This window comes from Gymnoscopelus braueri, assembly GCF_963280865.1.
Source record: "Gymnoscopelus braueri genome assembly, chromosome: 15".
NCBI lineage: Eukaryota > Metazoa > Chordata > Actinopteri > Myctophiformes > Myctophidae > Gymnoscopelus > Gymnoscopelus braueri.
In genome coordinates this window covers 10,446,333-10,463,385 of record NC_137620.1, presented here as the reverse complement: position 1 = coordinate 10,463,385, position 17,053 = coordinate 10,446,333, and the positions used below count along the sequence as shown (strand labels likewise).

Below are 17,053 nucleotides of genomic sequence, written 5' to 3'. Positions count from 1 at the left end.
AGTAGGTGGTGTTGTGGTTGTAGTAGTAGGTGGTGTTGTGGTGGTTGTAGTAGTAGGTGGTGGTGTTGTGGTTGTAGTAGTAGGTGGTGGTGGTGGTGTGGTGGTTGAAGTAGTAGGTGGTGGTGTTGTGGTTGTTGTAGTAGTAGTAGGTGGTGGTGTTGTGGTGAATGTAGCAGTATGTAGTGTTGTGGTTGTAATAGTAGTTGGTGTTGTGGTTGTAGTAGTAGTAGGTGGTGTTGTGGTTGTAGTAGCTGTAGTAGAAGTAGGTGGTGTTGTGGTTGTAATAGTTGGTGGTGTTGTGGTTGTAGTAGTAGGTGGTGTTGTGGTTGTAGTAGTAGGTGGTGTTGTGGTTGTAGTAGTAGGTGGTGTTGTGGTGGTTGTAATAGTAGGTGGTGTTGTGGTTGTAGTAGTAGGTGGTGATGTGGTTGTAGTAGTAGGTGGTGTTGTGGTTGTAGTAGTAGGTGGTGTTGTGGTGGTTGTAATAGTAGGTGGTGTTGTGGTTGTAGTAGTAGGTGGTGTTGTGGTGGTGGTTGTAATAGTAGTTGGTGTTGTGGTTGAAGTAATAGGTGGTGTTGTGGTTGTAGTAGCTGTAGTAGAAGTAGGTGGTGTTGTGGTGGTTGTAATAGTAGTTGGTGTTGTGGTTGAAGTAGTAGGTGGTGTTGTGGTTGTAGTAGCTGTAGTAGAAGTAGGTGGTGTTGTGGTGGTTGTAGTAGTAGGTGGTGTTGTGGTGGTTGTAGTAGCTGTAGTAGAAGTAGGTGGTGTTGTGGTTGTAGTAGTAGGTGGTGTTGTGGTTGTAGTAGTAGGTGGTGTTGTGGTTGTAGTAGTAGGTGGTGTTGTGGTGGTTGTAATAGTAGTTGGTGTTGTGGTTGAAGTAGTAGGTGGTGTTGTTGTGGTGGTTGTAGTAGCTGTAGTAGAAGTAGGTGGTGTTGTGGTGGTTGTAGTAGTAGGTGGTGTTGTGGTTGTAGTAGCTGTAGTAGAAGTAGGTGGTGTTGTGGTTGTAGTAGTAGGTGGTGTTGTGGTTGTAGTAGCTGTAGTAGAAGTAGGTGGTGTTGTGGTTTCAGTAGTAGGTGGTGTTGTTGAGGTTGTTGTAGCTGTAGTAGAAGTAGGTCGTGTTGTGGTTTCAGTACTAGGTGGTGTTGTGGTTGTAGTAGCTGTAGTAGAAGCAGTTGGTGTTGTGGTTTCAGTAGTAGGTGGTGTTGTGGTTGTAGTAGCTGTAGTAGAAGCAGTTGGTGTTGTGGTTGTAATAATCGTCAGTGTGGCGGTTGTAGTTGTAGTAATTGGTGTGGTTGTAATAGTAGTTGCAATTGGTGTAGTGGTTGTAGCTGCTGTTGTCATAGTGGTGTGTTGGGTGGTTGTACTTGGTTGTGTTGTTGTAGCTGCTGCAGGTGGAGAACATAAAGATGACACATTTAACTAGAGCCTCCTCAAACCACATCATCACTGATGGAATGTGAAATATGGTGCAGTAGGGAACAGGTGTAGTTTCACCCACCATTTGAGACACTGACAATGACACAGCGAAGCTCCGACTGATATGTGGCCGCACTGAGAAAACAAATATGTTTAATAAACAGTTTTGTTTTACCTTGATGTTACTTATTGGATTATGTTTGGGGTTGCAGCAGTTGAGATAAAACAATATAAATACAATGTTTTTGTATCGCAATCATAGATAAAACATAATACAATAAAGAAGTTATTGACTTTCTGGCACAGTAATATAGTACTCTGACAGACAGACAGACAGACAGACAGACAGACAGACAGACAGACAGACATCATTTAACGGAAGTTACGAATGTAACTATGGTTCTGTGAATTCCTGGATGACTGCCAGTAGGCAGTTACAGTAGTGAATAATGCCTCTCGCGCTCCGCGCAGGTCGAGTATTTATATAAACAAAGTCATGTGACGCGTAGGCTACCTGTGCGTCCGCCGTCCCGGCTACATAAGCACATGATAGCCTGCGCGCGGCCTCTAAGAATCTTCTCACCCTGAAAGATTCCGAGTGACCAGTATTACTGGCAGTCATCCAGGAATTCACAGAACCATAGTTACATTTGTAACTTCCGTTCTGTTTCATTCCCTCCTGACTGCCAGTAGGCAGTTACAGTAGTGGATGACTTATACCACAAGTGTCACGAGGAATTGCACCCACCTCCTAGTCTGCCATAGCAGCCAGCGGCAGGATAGCTGACGCCAGTGAGGATCCAGAGGCCACGTCAAGGCGATAGAACCTCGGCAGATGACATTTGAAGGGGCAGGTTTACCGGCTACATAAGCCTTTTTAATTGTGTCAACTACCCAACTAGCCGCTGTTTAGACAGTGCACATCCCCTATTCTTTCCGCCGTAGCAGACAAATAGCTGCTCTGAGCGTCTAATACTCTGCGTTGCCTGAATATACAGTCGCAACGCACGGACTGGACACAGTAAGTGGGCCCTTTCCTCCACCTCCGATGTAAACGGGGGAGGATGGAATGCCGCCAACTCTATGGCCTGATTAGTATGATTGGGGGGCAACACTTTAGGTAGGAATGAGACATTCGGCCAAAGTGTAACCCCAGAGTCGTTCGCCTTCCAATGAAGGCATACTGGACTAATAGAAAGTGCGTGGAGCTCACTCACACGCTTGGCTGTCGTGACTGCTAACAGAAACGCAGTCTTAACGGATAAAGAGCTCAAGGACGACCCCGCCATAGGCTCAAAGGGCGCCCGGCTCAATGCCTGCAGGACCAGAGGTAGGTCCCAAGTTGCAGCACGCCCCACCCTAGGGGGGCGTAACCTCTTGGCACCATGCAGAAACTGTGTCACCCAGTAATGCGCACCAACTGACCTGCCATCAATATGGCTATGATTAAAGGATATAGCGGCCGTGTGTACCCTGGAGGCCGCACGGCCGGCATCAAGTAGACACTGTAAATAATGTAATACATGTTGTACAGGGCAAGAGACTGGGTCTAGACCCCTGTCGCTGCACCATGATGAGAAAGCAGCCCAGCAATTAGAGTACACCAACCTTGTGGAAGGGGCTCTTGCATTCCGCAAAGTCTCACATATTGAGGGGTCAAGCACACTCAAGAGTGACTGATCCCTCTCAATGGCCATACCCAAAGCTGAACGAGGCTCGGTGATGGATGCCATACCTTCCCGTCCAGCTGGGACAGGAGGTCCATCCTCACTGGAAGCTGCCAAGGATCCCCGTCCAATAGACTGAGGAGCGTTGAATACCATAATCTCGAGGGCCACTTGGGGGCCACCATGAGAACTCTGTGATCTGACAATCTCACCCTGTGAAGCACAGGCAACAACAGGGGGATCGGAGGAAACGCATACAGGAGCGCTCTCGGCCAGATGTTGGCGAGAGCGTCCATCCCAAGCGGGGCACTGGTCTCTGCCAGGCTGAACCACAGAGGACAATGAGTTGTGCCCTTTGAGGCAAACAGATCTACACGGGCTACCCCGTACCGATCCCAAATCAACTGTACCACCTGGGGGTGCAATCTCCACTCCCCAGAGGGCAGTCTCTGACGAGACAGATAATCTGCCACAGAGTTTACTCTGCCTGGCAGGTGCATTGCCCTCATCGAGGAAAATAGAGGATAAGCCCATGTCCACAGTCGCTGGGCTTCCCTCAGGGACTCCAGAGACCTGGTCCCTCCTAGATGGTTGACATGAAACACCACTGAGGTGCTGTCTGTCCGAATGAGCACATGCTTCCCCCTGAGAAAGGGTAAGAAGTGCTTCAGCGCCAAGGAAACAGTCCGGAGTTCTAGCACATTGATATGGCGTCCTCTCCACCGAGAGCACCATACCCCCTGGACTGACCTCTTCTGCCATACCGCGCCCCAACCTTGAAGCGAGGCATCTGTTGTCACTACCTCTCGTCTCGCCGGGACTGAGCCGAGAGGAACCCCATGCAGCAGGAATGCATTGTCCCGCCACCGGCGGAGATAACCAAGGTACCTCCGAGTGACTCTGACCTTGACCCCCCTGTGTAGGCAGGGGTCCATGCGGAGGCCATTGAACCACCTCTGTAGTGGGCGTAGATGTAACAGCCCCAGAGGAGTGATCGCTGAGACTGAGGTCAGCATGCCAAGCAGTCTGAGCCATGTTAGGACAGTCAACATTGCCCCCAGGCGGAAAGACCGCAGGAGGTTGTGTATCCTTTCTACCCTCTGTGTAGTTGGTCGTGCCTGCATCGATACCGATGCCAGGGACATGCCGATGAAGGTGGTCTGTTGTGTCGGAACCAACAAGCTCTTCTCGAGGTTCACCGACATGCCCAGTGCCTCGATGTGAGCGAGGACCCTGGATGTCACCTGTTCCGCCTCCCTGAAAGAGGGGGCGCAGATGAGCCAATCGTCGAGGTAGGGAAGTATCTTCACTCCTGACAGGCATAGCGATGTTAAGGCTGCCCTCATACACCTTGTGAAGATGCGGGGAGCTAGAGACAGGCCGAACGGCAGAACGGCAAACTGGTAGACTTGGCCTTGAAAGGCAAAGCGGAGGTATTTTCTGTGCTCTGGGTGTATAGGCACATGAAAATACGCGTCCCTGAGATCTATTGAGGTGAACCACTCCCCCTGTGTGATCGTCTGCAGGACGTCGACTGCGAAGCATCCGAAACGGAAGGACCTTGAGGTACACGTTCAACCTTCTTAGGTCTAGTATAGGCCTGAGAGACCCGTCTTTCTTTGGGATGAGAAAGTAAGTTGAGTAGAACCCCTCGTTCTGTGAACGTGGGTGAACTACTGTTATGGCTCGTTTGTCCAAGAGCTTGGCCACCTCTTGGGCCAAACACTGGGCCTTCACGGGGTCTGCGACCGAGGTCACCCTGACCCCTGAAGGTGGTGGGGGTCGGCGGCGGAACTGCAACCTGTAACCTTGAGACATTGTTGTCAAGACCCATGCATCCTTGGCATGGTCTGCCCAATAATTCAGGTGCTGCTGTGAAAATCTTCCCGCCGCCGGCCCCCGACCCTCAGGCTGTGCCTGGAGGGTTATTTGGGGGCTTGGGGGGGCGCTGGTTATGCCATTGCCCGCGCTGGGGCTGGCGAGGTGGGCGCCGCCCACCTCTGGACATCTTGCCATCTTCCTGCAGCCGCCTGGTCCCGTTGCCAGGGCTGCGGCTGAGGACTCAGGTAGCCCGAGCGTCGCGGGTCCCACGCGCCACGTGGCTTAGAGGGTCGAACGGGGGGGGCCATCATGCCTCTACCCCGTTGACCCCAGGCTTCTGAAGCCTGTCGTGACTGCTGCCTACGTTCTAGTGCTTTGTCTGCCTCTGGCCCAAACAACTGGCCCGGCACAACAGGGAGCTTCCGTAGCGCCTTTCTGCATTCGTCAGACATAGGCGCCTGAGCAAGCCACACCTGACGTCGTGTCACGACCAGGGTGGACATCAAACGGCCAAGTTCACTTGACATTAAGCCGAAGGTCTCAAGAGCCACATCGTTAATGTCGCCCAACTCACTCCCTGGTTGCCCACTCTCTAAGATATTGGACTGGGCGAGGAGGAGCACAGAGAGAGAGTTCCCCATACGGGCCATGCAGGCAGCGGAATCATATGAGAATCAGTGACCCGGCACTGCGAGCTGGGACAGCGGGCTGTGTTCTTCAGAGCCTCATCCGGAGGGAGAACCAGCGCTGCAATGCACTGGTCCACAGGAGGTATGTGAACCAGTCCATGTTTTTCTGCTTCACTCATGGAGGCCAGGGCTCTTGCATCCTTGCCTCGGTGGGCAGGTGCGCCTGGATCAGCCCAACACTGCTTCAGCTGACTTAAGTAGTGAGGCGAGGGTGGGACAGCAAAGGGTGGAGCCGCAGCAACCCGTCGGAAGAACGGGTTACTCACAACCTGAGCGGCCGGTGGCTCATCCAAACCGACCTTAGCCAGGGCAGCACGCAGCGTTGCACGCAACGTGCAGGGCCCATCTCCTAGCTCAGTACATCCCGAGCTCCTGCGGGAAGTCTCTGAGCCATCCTCAGCCTGCACACTCCCAGGCTGGGGAGTACCCTGAGACCCCCGTTCGGGGGAAGGGTCGTACCTGGGGCTATAACCCCCGTCATGGAACTCAGAGTCTGAAGCTCTAGTTGACAGGACGTCAGCATTGTCTTCCTCCGATTCCCAGGCCGCCTGGTGTGGGGGAGGTGCTGGAGCCAGGCGAGGCAGTGGCTGCACCATTGCCTTAAGGCGTTCTATTTCAGCTTGCAAATCGTCCATTTCATGGCGATATGGAGCTGTGCCAGTTGCCGCCGACTTCCTCGGGGCAGGGTCACCGCGCTCACCGCAAGACCCGCGTTTGCGCTTCGACTTCCCACCGGAAGGGACCCCAGAGGGTGGAAGGTCTCCCCCCTTGTACAGGAGGTTCTCCACCTCACGCAGCCTGGCCTGTCTCACAGAGAGTGGCAGGATGCTACAATTCATGCATGCCTGGTCAGTCAGAGCTTCCTTAAGATGACCGATACCCAAGCATGATGGACACAATTCATGGCCGTCCTCGACCTGAAGGTGAACCTTGCAGGACGAACACACCATATCAAGTCGGTTGTGTAGCCAGGCAATACCAGCGAGAGCTGTACAATTACAGAATGCGTTAGTAACCTCCAGCAACAACCACAAAGTGTAGCTAATCAGACAGGCTAAAGTAGCTTGCTGTTAGCTTATCAGGCTAGGAAATCTGAACACTAACCAGAACGTCCAGCAGATTTGATACTCACCTTCAACAGTTTAGAACAGCTTAAATGTCAATCAGGTGTTTAACCAGGCAATCCTAGTGAGAACTGTGCAGCCACAGTACGCGTCAGGAACTTCCAGTAACTCTTAATGAATTGATTATTTTAATTAATTATTTTTAATTAATTTACATTTTTAATTAATTTATTTTTTGATTAATCAAACAAGCTATTATAGCCAGGTAAATCAGGCGAGTGCTGTGGGCAACCCACAGCACGCGACCGCCCAGTGTGGAGGAATCACTCTCACAACACTCTGTGTAAGACAGTGTGTGTGTGTAGCTGGTGAAAATCCTCCCAAAGAGAAAGAGAGGAGGAGATAGTTTCACAACCACAGCCTTAAGAGGGCAATAAATTGCGCTCTCGACAACGGTCACAGGCAGGATGTCAACTCACCAAACAACACGTAGTGTCTTTCTCTCTTTGGACCTGCAAAACAAAGAACCGATGCACGGATTCTCCAGAGCAATACTTACCCGCGATGCACGCCAGGTAGCGAGAAGTTCAAAGAGGCCGCGCGCAGGCTATCATGTGCTTATGTAGCCGGGACGGCGGACGCACAGGTAGCCTACGCGTCACATGACTTTGTTTATATAAATACTCGACCTGCGCGGAGCGCGAGAGGCATTATTCACTACTGTAACTGCCTACTGGCAGTCAGGAGGGAATGAAACAGAAAGAGGTGGTGCCATGGTTTTGCACTTTTTCTGTTTTGCATGTGTCTATGAGGTTGATAGAACTTCATTAAGCCCCCTAGTGGTGTTTTTATGGTGTTTTATGTCTTCTCTGACTATTTTGAGTTTCTACCTGGAGGCTGAAACCTTGAGGGTCAAACGTGCCAATAGAAAAACAGCGCTTTAGTGACATAGTAAAAACATACCCTCCCCCTCATTATCATAACACAGCAGGTGTGGGCATGAGGAGGAGGAGGGACTAGGACAGGCGGGTGGTGCTAAGGTGGTGGAGGAGGTGCTAAGGTGAGAACCAGGTATACTTAATGAACTGGAGGCGTGTCCACTTAAAAACATAATTTTAACAATTTCTGTACACTTTTTTGAAAAATCTTCCTCCTAGTATAAGCATAATACCTGATGATTATGTTTTAGGGGGGGGGAAATCACTGAAAATCACGGCACCCCGTCTTTAAATGGATGCTGACCCGTTGGCCTGAGCGACAAAGCAGACAGGGTGATGTTCTCCATCCTCTGACTGTGATGGCGTCCATCTCAGGATGAACTGTCCCTGTGCTGATCCAGACAGGATCATGTTGTGGGGTCCACTGAACAACAGCTCTGAGACCCTGCAAGACCACCAAAGAAGAGAACATAGTTCAAAAATCTCCAGAGAGTCCAGACCTTCATACTAAATGACCTCATTTGGTATGTCAGATGTAGAGAAACCCATTAGACATATAGTACACCTAAGGACAACACGTTAGTACCCTGAATGGGCCCATTATCCATGTTCTGCTTTTAAACAAAAAAAAAATAGAGAAAAAATTTAAATCACACCAATTGAAAAGATATGACATATGATATACATTCAGAATGAATGAACTTCATGAACATTAAAAGACACCCCATGGCAAAAACACACTCTTCAAATGTCTTCCTTCGGTCCATTGGAAGGAATTCTGAGTTATGGCCAGTGGTGGACAGTATGTAAGTACATTAGTTCATTTCAAGGAAGGAATTATTCCAAAATAGGAGATCTACAAGCTCACAACGTGTCTGATATTTTCAAAATGTTTTACGTTTTGAAAATGTCTAATTATTTCTTCATTTTTTAAAACATTTTGTTGGAAATGTTCAAAATTGAATACAGCAATGCATTTATATCATATACTTTGTGATCTGTACATTTGAGTACTTGAGTATTTACTTGAGTATATAAATCACTGGTTACGGCAGACTGGTTGCTACACAAGTTGCTACAGCAACCGATCCAGGGTTAGGGTGACAGTTAATGACTAAATGAATCCCCACGTCCTGGGAAGTGGGAAGGCAAGCTATTCCTGTTTGACTGCATACTAGGCTACAGTACAAAGAGATCAGAAAGAGGTAGATATGTCTGTCATTAGTCAAACTTGCACAGTGTCAGTGGAATATTGCTGACAGCCTGACAGGCCCCTAACAGGAACACCATGCACACCCACCCACAGAGATAGATTAGAGTGGAATTAAAAACAATATGCTGTGTAGTTATAGGCTGAGTGCTCCAGTTTACTGTCCTCAAACTACAGGCCTCAGTCTTATTGTCTTTTACTCACGTGGAGTGTGTTGCCTCTGTGTTGATGGTGATTTCCAGTGTGTGACCAACAGGGGTGTAGAGCTGTGCTCTGTTAGCCGGGGTGGGAGGCAGGAACCTGGGTAGATACTGTCCCTCTGTACAGCTGGGTACTGCTCCATCCACTGAAAACAAAGGGGAAATATAACAATTTTAATGGCTTTACGTTTTATTATTGATTTAATTAGATTATCTATTTAATTTATTAGCACATTAACTGGTTGAGTTGCCAGGATCCCCTGATAAAATACACCTGCAAGGGTCAATGTTTAGATGAACTAAGGGGTTTGCTGTGTGTTACGGAGACGCCCCCTATACGGGCATCTCCTATATGAAACGGCTATGCTCTAGGGTCGTCCTTATATGGCGAACGTACGTATGATGTTTTACGTAGGCTATATATGGCTGAGCTACGCCCGATAGATCCAGATCAGAGATATTTCAGTTCAGTAACTATAAGTATAACTAACTAATAAGTTTAACTAACTAACAAGAGTGAGGGCCTTACACACCATTCACTCTGCCACATCTGATCCATCTTCGGGCATAGTCACTAGGGCACCCAGGAGAGGTACCGTTCTAATAGACGGCGCTCAGGGCAACCTGCTGCCAGCAATCCACATATACGAGCTATCGTAGTTCTCTGTTACATTTGGTCCTTCTTGAAGCCGGATTGGAGCAGAACCCTCTAGCTCATTACCCTCCCCAGAAGATATTATGTCGCACCAGACATCCCAAACGGGAACCAATGGTCATGCTGACCACCTGTGTCTTGAGGACGACATGCTAGCCATGATCCAGGACCGCCTAGATAGGCTAGAACGGAAGCTAGATACCGGTTACCATTCCGGTAACCAGAGATCAGATGCCCTAGAACGAAAGCTAGACGCCCTGATTCACGCTATCTCCCCCGTCATCCCCATCCTCCGCGAGATGAACTCTCAGGAGGCAGACCAGGCCACGACCTGGAATAACCTTGATGATTCCTATCAGGCACAGTACGCTTCAACCCCGAGGAAGAAGACGTATGGAACTTGCCCTCGGAACGAAGACAGTGACTACCAGAGGCAGGAACCGGAATACCACGGTCCGCCAAACCACGGTCCACCAAACTACACTCAACATCCAAACCCCGGATGCATAGACGGGATACTGCAACAACTGGCCACGACTAGCCAACAGCTGGTTAAGAGGTGCAAGCCTCACTCCCCCAGAGAACTATGGATATCTTCCATGGTGACCCCCTGAGGTTCGCAGGCTGGCTAAGAGACTTCGCCAGGACTATTGCAGACGTAACCGATAGCAACGACATGAAGCTAACCTATCTGCAACAGTTCACCTCCGGAAGGGCACACGATATCGTGGTAGCCTCTAGGAACAACACTGACACAGACATAGGGTATAGGACCGCTATGAGCGGCTTAAAAAAGGAATTCGGTTCTGCGAATGTGATGTCTAAAGCGGTAAAAGACGCAGCTAGGAAACAGCCCTACGTGAAGGAAGGAGATCACAAGGCTCTACGTGACTTCTCATCCTTCATAAACCAGTGCCGCAGTAACCTGAAAGCCGACGCAGCGTACCAAAGCATAGATATGTACGACACCCTAGGACTATTCGCCATAAGACTACCAGAGTCTGTACTCAGCGAATGGAGAAGGGAGGCGTTCCGTTACAAACAGAAACACGGCGCAGACGCGGAACTCGACCAGCTCGCAGACTTCGTAAGGGACACGGTCGAAATGAGGAGCACCTATAACTATATGCCTAGTGATGGAAGTACTAGGCAAGGAGGAAATTCAGTCGATAACCGGAATAAATACAACGGTAGCAGACCATACGAACCCAGGTACAAGCAATCCAGAGACCGCCCCAGCTATAAGCCGAGGGCGAGTCAAATACTGTATAACGCCCAAACAAACCCTAACACCAAAGGGTCCCAAATCGAGTCCCCGATAGGAGAATCCAAGGAAGGATGTCTCTTATGTAACCAAGACCACCCTATCAACTACTGCAGGAAACTCGAGTCCCTCCCGACAGAGGAGAAGAAGAAATGGCTATCGTATGCAGACAGATGCTTCAAGTGTACCCGCATCCACCAAGGGTCAGACTGTACACTGACAACCAAATGTCAACTATGTCAAGGACAACACTTCGATAACCTCCACAACCTCAACGCTCCCCCAGCAGCGGTAACCACCCCCGATGTAACTAATCATCAGGCTGAGGTAGTGTACTACATAGACTACCCACAAAGTAACCAAGTACTGGTTAAGCTCGCTGAAGTTATTCTGAGGAACGGGGATAAGACCCATAGGACATACGCAATCCTAGACGATGGGTCCGAACGTACCCTCCTACTGCACAGCGCAGCCCAGCAACTAGGCCTACGAGGAATAACCTCTAGTCGACCCCTCGGAACCGTCAGCAACGATCAAATCTTCCAGGGACATATTGTATCCTTCTCCGTAGCCTCGGTCATGAAACCCTACAAGGCATTCGATATAGAAAACGTCTTCACGTCAAAGGCATTCAGACTTAACAGTCGCACCTACCCAATCGAAACAATACAGAGGAAATATGAGTACCTGAGAGACCTACCACTATCAATGATAAGGGATGTAGAGCCCGAATTACTTATAGGATCGGACTACCACCAACTGCTAGTACCCGAGGGTAAGGAAATGCGAGAAAGCTGTAGAGGAGGACCGACAGCCGTACATACGAGGCTTGGCTGGGTCCTACAAGGGTCCCAATTCAGCCCCCTAAAGGAAAGCTGTCGTCAACCACCACAATGTCTAACCGTATCCCTAACTACACCCAACGAGAGCAGTACATATGATCCGGTAGAACTATATCGCCTCGCAACGAAGATATGGGAGTTAGAAGCCCTACCATTCCGAAGCGAGAAGCTCGCTATAAGATCAACAGAAGATGGTGAAGCAATCCGCATACTCGATGAGGGAACAACTAGGGTGATGGTAGACGGGGTCAACCGGTATGCCACCCCACTACCATGGAGGGAAGACCTCCCCCGACTCCGCGCCCCTACGAACGTAGTGATGGGCCTACTCCGCAGTACCGAAAGACGACTGACTAAAGAACCAGAGCACGCCGAAACCTACCGAAAGGAGATAAAGAGACTACTAGGAGCAGGCTATATCACCGCCATGACGACCGAAGAAGCGAATAAGAGTACCCACTCTTGGTACATACCCCATCACCTGACAGTCCACAATTCGAAACCTAGGATAGTCTTCAACTGCTCCTTTACTCACGATAACCAGAACCTGAATGAACACCTCCTTCCAGGACCCGCTTTAGGAGCTAGCTTGCTGGGAGTCCTACTCCGATTCAGAGAGTACCCCATAGCCACAAGTAGCGACATCAAAGGTATGTTCCATCAGGTAAGACTGGTACAGGAAGACAAACCATTCTTCCGATTCCTGTGGCGCGATATGAAACTAGACGAGAACCCAACAGTATACCAATGGGAGGTACTACCGTTCGGTACAACCTCGAGTCCTTGCTGTGCTATCTATGCGGTACAGGAACACGTCAAGAGACATGTCGTAGACGCAGAGGATGATGTTAGGAAATCCGTAGAACAATGCTTTTACGTAGACAACTGGCTACAAAGCTTCCCAACCATAGAACAGGCTAAGAAGACAATTATTCGACTACACGGTCTGCTTCTTGAGGGAGGATTCGAACTCCGACAATGGGCCAGTAATAAACCACAGACCATAAGACACTTCGAGGAGGAGTCTCTATCTAAGAGTAGTGAACTGTGGTTTAAAGAAGACATAGCAGATCCTCAAGAACTCACTCTCGGACTCGTATGGCATTGTAAGTCTGATACGTTGCGATATAAGCACCGCCCACGGGAGAGCGTGATTCCCACTATGAGGAACATCTACCGACAGCTTGCACGACAATACGACCCCCTCGGATACCTCATCCCATACACGACACGAGCAAAACTTATAGTACAGGGTCTGTGGGACAAACACAGAGACTGGGACGAATCGAATCTCCCAGACGAACTGATACGAGCCTGGAAATCTTGGGAAGAGGAACTTCCCAACCTGGAGCAGATAGTTCTACCAAGATGCTATCTAGGCTCAGGAGAATCTAGTAAGTACAGCATCCACGTGTTCTGCGATGCATCCGAGCGAGCGTACGGGTCAGTAGCATACCTGCACGCTGAGGACGTAAGAGGACAGATCTATACGACCTTCCTAGCTGCGAGATCGAAGGTAGCACCGAAGAAGAAACTATCGATACCAAGACTAGAGCTCTGCGGCGCTCTATCAGGAGCACGGTTGGCCGCTACCTTAAGAAGGGAGCTCACCATAACAGTAGGCAAGAAGGACGTATACTATTGGACGGACTCGACCACCGTACTGTACTGGCTAAAATCACCATCCATCCGATATAAGGTATTCGTGGGACTCAGGATCGCAGAGATACAAGCGATAACGGACCGCAACGCATGGTGCCACGTTAGCTCCGCTGATAACCCTGCGGACGACATAACCAAGGGAAGGAACCTACTACAGCTCGCTGGAGTGAATCGTTGGAGTCAGGGACCGCCCTTCCTAAAAGGATCGACATCTCAGTGGCCTAAACAACCCCTTATAGGCCTACCGCGAGAAGAGGACGAACTGCTGAAGACATTCCCCTTCTGCGGAAGAATTGAAGAACACCAACCCAGACTACCAGACCTGAGTAAATTCACCACATATGAAGACCTGCTAGAGGCTACAGCGAAGCTAGAACACACGGCAACCGCAGATCAGCTAGGTCACGAGGCGGCCACGAGTCAGTCAGGACACGGGACGGCCAGGAACCAGCCAGAACACAGGGCGGCCATAGACGCTGATACATACCGGAGAGCAGAGCTAACACTCCTACAGCAAGTCCAACTAGACAGTTTCCCAGAGGAAATAGCAACCCTCATGGCGGGGAAGGATATAACGGCGTACAACGCAGGGAAAGGGAGACTAAATACCCTCTGCCCAGAGTACGACAAAGATAGTCAACTAATAAGAGTAGGCGGTCGTCTCCGCCGATGCGACGAACTAAGTCATGGTGAGAAACATCCAATCCTCCTGGATCCCTCACACATAATCACTAAGCTACTCATCCAGCGATACGATAAACAGATGATGCATTCTGGCCCGGAACGGGGCTTTGCAGAACTGCGCAGGAAGTACTGGATACTAAGAGGGAGGGAGGCAGTGAAGAAATATCAACGTGACTGCGAGGACTGCAGGAGGTGGAGAGGACAACCACAGATACCGCGGATGGCCGACCTCTCAGCCTCCAGTTTGAGAGTTTACAAACCCCCATTCTACTCCACGGGAGTCGACTGCTTCGGACCAATACTGGTCAAGATAGGTCGGAGGACGGAGAAGAGGTGGGGAATAATCTTCAAAGGCCTTACCACACGCGCGATAGACCTCGAGCTCTTAGATAAGATGGACGCAGAGTCCTTCCTAATGGCCTACCGACGCTTCTGTAACACGAGAGGAACACCCTTCGAGATGTACTCAGATCGAGGTACCAACTTCATAGCAGGAGATAAGGAACTAAAAAGAGCCTTCCACGCCCTAAAGCCTGAAGTACAAGATCAATTAGGTAAGGAACAGGTTCAATTCCACTTCAACCCCGCAGGAGCGCCCCACATGGGAGGCTCCTGGGAAAGAGAAGTGAGGACAGTGAAGTCAGCCCTCAGGACCGTCATAAAAGACCAGATAGTAACGCACGAGGTGTTGGGGACGATCCTAGCCGAAGTGGAAGGTATGATCAACTCGAAGCCTCTAGGCTACGTATCTTCGGACATTGCAGATGCAGACCCGATCACACCATTCCTACTGATAGCGGGAAGGCGGGACCCCTCAATACCACAAGCGATCTACCCGAAATCTGAACTAATCACGAATCAGAGATGGAGGTACTCCCAGATCGTGGCCGACGAGTTCTGGAAGAGGTACGTACCAAACTACCTGTTAAACCAACAAACCCGGAATAAGTGGCAAGTGGAGAAGGAGAATATCAAGGTCGGAGATAGAGTCATGATCGTCGACCAGCAGCTCCCTAGGGCATCATGGCCCCTAGGGATCGTAAAGGACGTAATACGAGGGAGAGATAACCGGGTGAGAAGTGCCTCAGTACGAGTGAAGGAGAAGACCTACACACGACCAGTGGCTAAACTCATCCCGATGCCCCAGTTATCATCAGATATAGAGGAGGACTTTGATAAAATCAGGTCCAATAGGAGCAAATTTACACACTAAATTTGAGGACGGCGATGTTACGGAGACGCCCCCTATACGGGCATCTCCTATATGAAACGGCTATGCTCTAGGGTCGTCCTTATATGGCGAACGTACGTATGATGTTTTACGTAGGCTATATATGGCTGAGCTACGCCCGATAGATCCAGATCAGAGATATTTCAGTTCAGTAACTATAAGTATAACTAACTAATAAGTTTAACTAACTAACAAGAGTGAGGGCCTTACACACCATTCACTCTGCCACATCTGATCCATCTTCGGGCATAGTCACTAGGGCACCCAGGAGAGCGTACCGTTCTAATAGACGGCGCTCAGGGCAACCTGCTGCCAGCAATCCACATATACGAGCTATCGTAGTTCTCTGTTACACTGTGTACCTTTGACAACAAACTGTAGAGGTATATAGCCGAGCCAACTGCTGGTAGAGAAATTGGACTGAGATCCTCCTGTGTCTGTGAGGGTGATAGACTGGTTGGGATGGTTAGACATAACCAACCGGACAACGTAGGGACCCTCATTACTGCTGTCGGTGGCAGCAAATGACAAAGTGCAATTCTGAAAGAATCATAGCCGTAATCATGATTATAGTAGTACAAAATAGTGTGTTAGCATTAATCAAATTAACATAATATGTGTATTAGCATCAGTATGATGTGATTTATGTTCTTATTTACAAAATAAAAGCATTCAACTCACGGTTGACATGATGAGTAAAGAAGGAATAGCATAAGGATAGCATCTAACCCGGTCTCCATCTGGGTCAAATGCTAACAGGTTGAAGTTTCTCACACAGTTAGAAGGAACTCTGAGAGACAAAGAGAGACGGAAGGAAAAACAGAAAAAGACAGAATGAGATTATATAATTAGTTTATTTTCCACTTATTTATTAGTAGAACTACATAGTACTAGTAGCATTATAATAGTATTATTATAAATATAAAATTCCATTTTAGTATACATGTTAAAGAAATATTACCCTAAAACAGAATGTACATTGTGCTTTTCCAGTTATCTTGAATAGTATACATTGAGTTAGTGATGGACTTTCAGATAATTTTTGTTTGAGATATTATATCTGCATTAGTTTTATTTGAATGTAGGACTTACACCTCTGAACCATTAAATGTCCCCATGTCCCATTAAAACCATCATGTGTTGTTGTGAAGTGAGCTTGTAGATCGAATATTTTCACAATGTTTGCTTCTTTCTTATGTTATATTTGACAATTTGAACAATTTGGTTTTAAAAAAGTCGTTCAAATTGTAACTTTAGAAATGTGCAGATAGCCTGTATACACTTAGACTGTATGTTGGTTTGTTTACTGCTGAGTGAGAAATCAATGTTGCACATTAAAGGACGACTTCACCCATATATCTTCATATAATTGGTCCTCACCATTGTTCATGATAAAATGGTAAAAAAAAAAAAACTAATCTCATAGGAGGGCTGTGGACACTTCAGAAACGCACCTACCAGCGACATCATCGTTTGGCAGATGTTTTTTTTCCAACAAGATTTATTTATATGAAGATAGGTTGAAAATGGGTGAAGTGGTCCTTTAAGCTAATCATCTGGGGACCCCCAGTTTGGGAACCACTGTTCTTCCTGTCACTCTGCTGTTCAGCTTAATGAGAGATTAAAACTGAGATGCAAAATATAATAAAATCAACTAAATCAATAATGATATTTATGGCATATTAGTATTATGTTAATGTTAGTAATGAGCATAAG

The 17,053-nt window shown here is 48.5% G+C and overlaps 1 protein-coding gene across 1 annotated transcript in view; it reads right to left on the bottom strand.

Annotated features, from left to right (window-relative positions):
- Positions 1 to 17,053, bottom strand: part of LOC308101349 (uncharacterized protein) — a gene marked incomplete at both ends in the record, with an annotated part of 39,400 nt that overhangs the window by 2,479 nt on the left and 19,868 nt on the right. The window contains 6 exons of the mRNA XM_080450773.1: positions 1,128 to 1,379; positions 1,493 to 1,545; positions 7,894 to 8,034; positions 9,004 to 9,145; positions 15,700 to 15,877; positions 16,019 to 16,127. Coding sequence (XP_080306899.1) covers positions 1,128 to 1,379; positions 1,493 to 1,545; positions 7,894 to 8,034; positions 9,004 to 9,145; positions 15,700 to 15,877; positions 16,019 to 16,127 — 875 coding nt within the window. The remainder of the gene's footprint in view (positions 1 to 1,127; positions 1,380 to 1,492; positions 1,546 to 7,893; positions 8,035 to 9,003; positions 9,146 to 15,699; positions 15,878 to 16,018; positions 16,128 to 17,053) is intronic.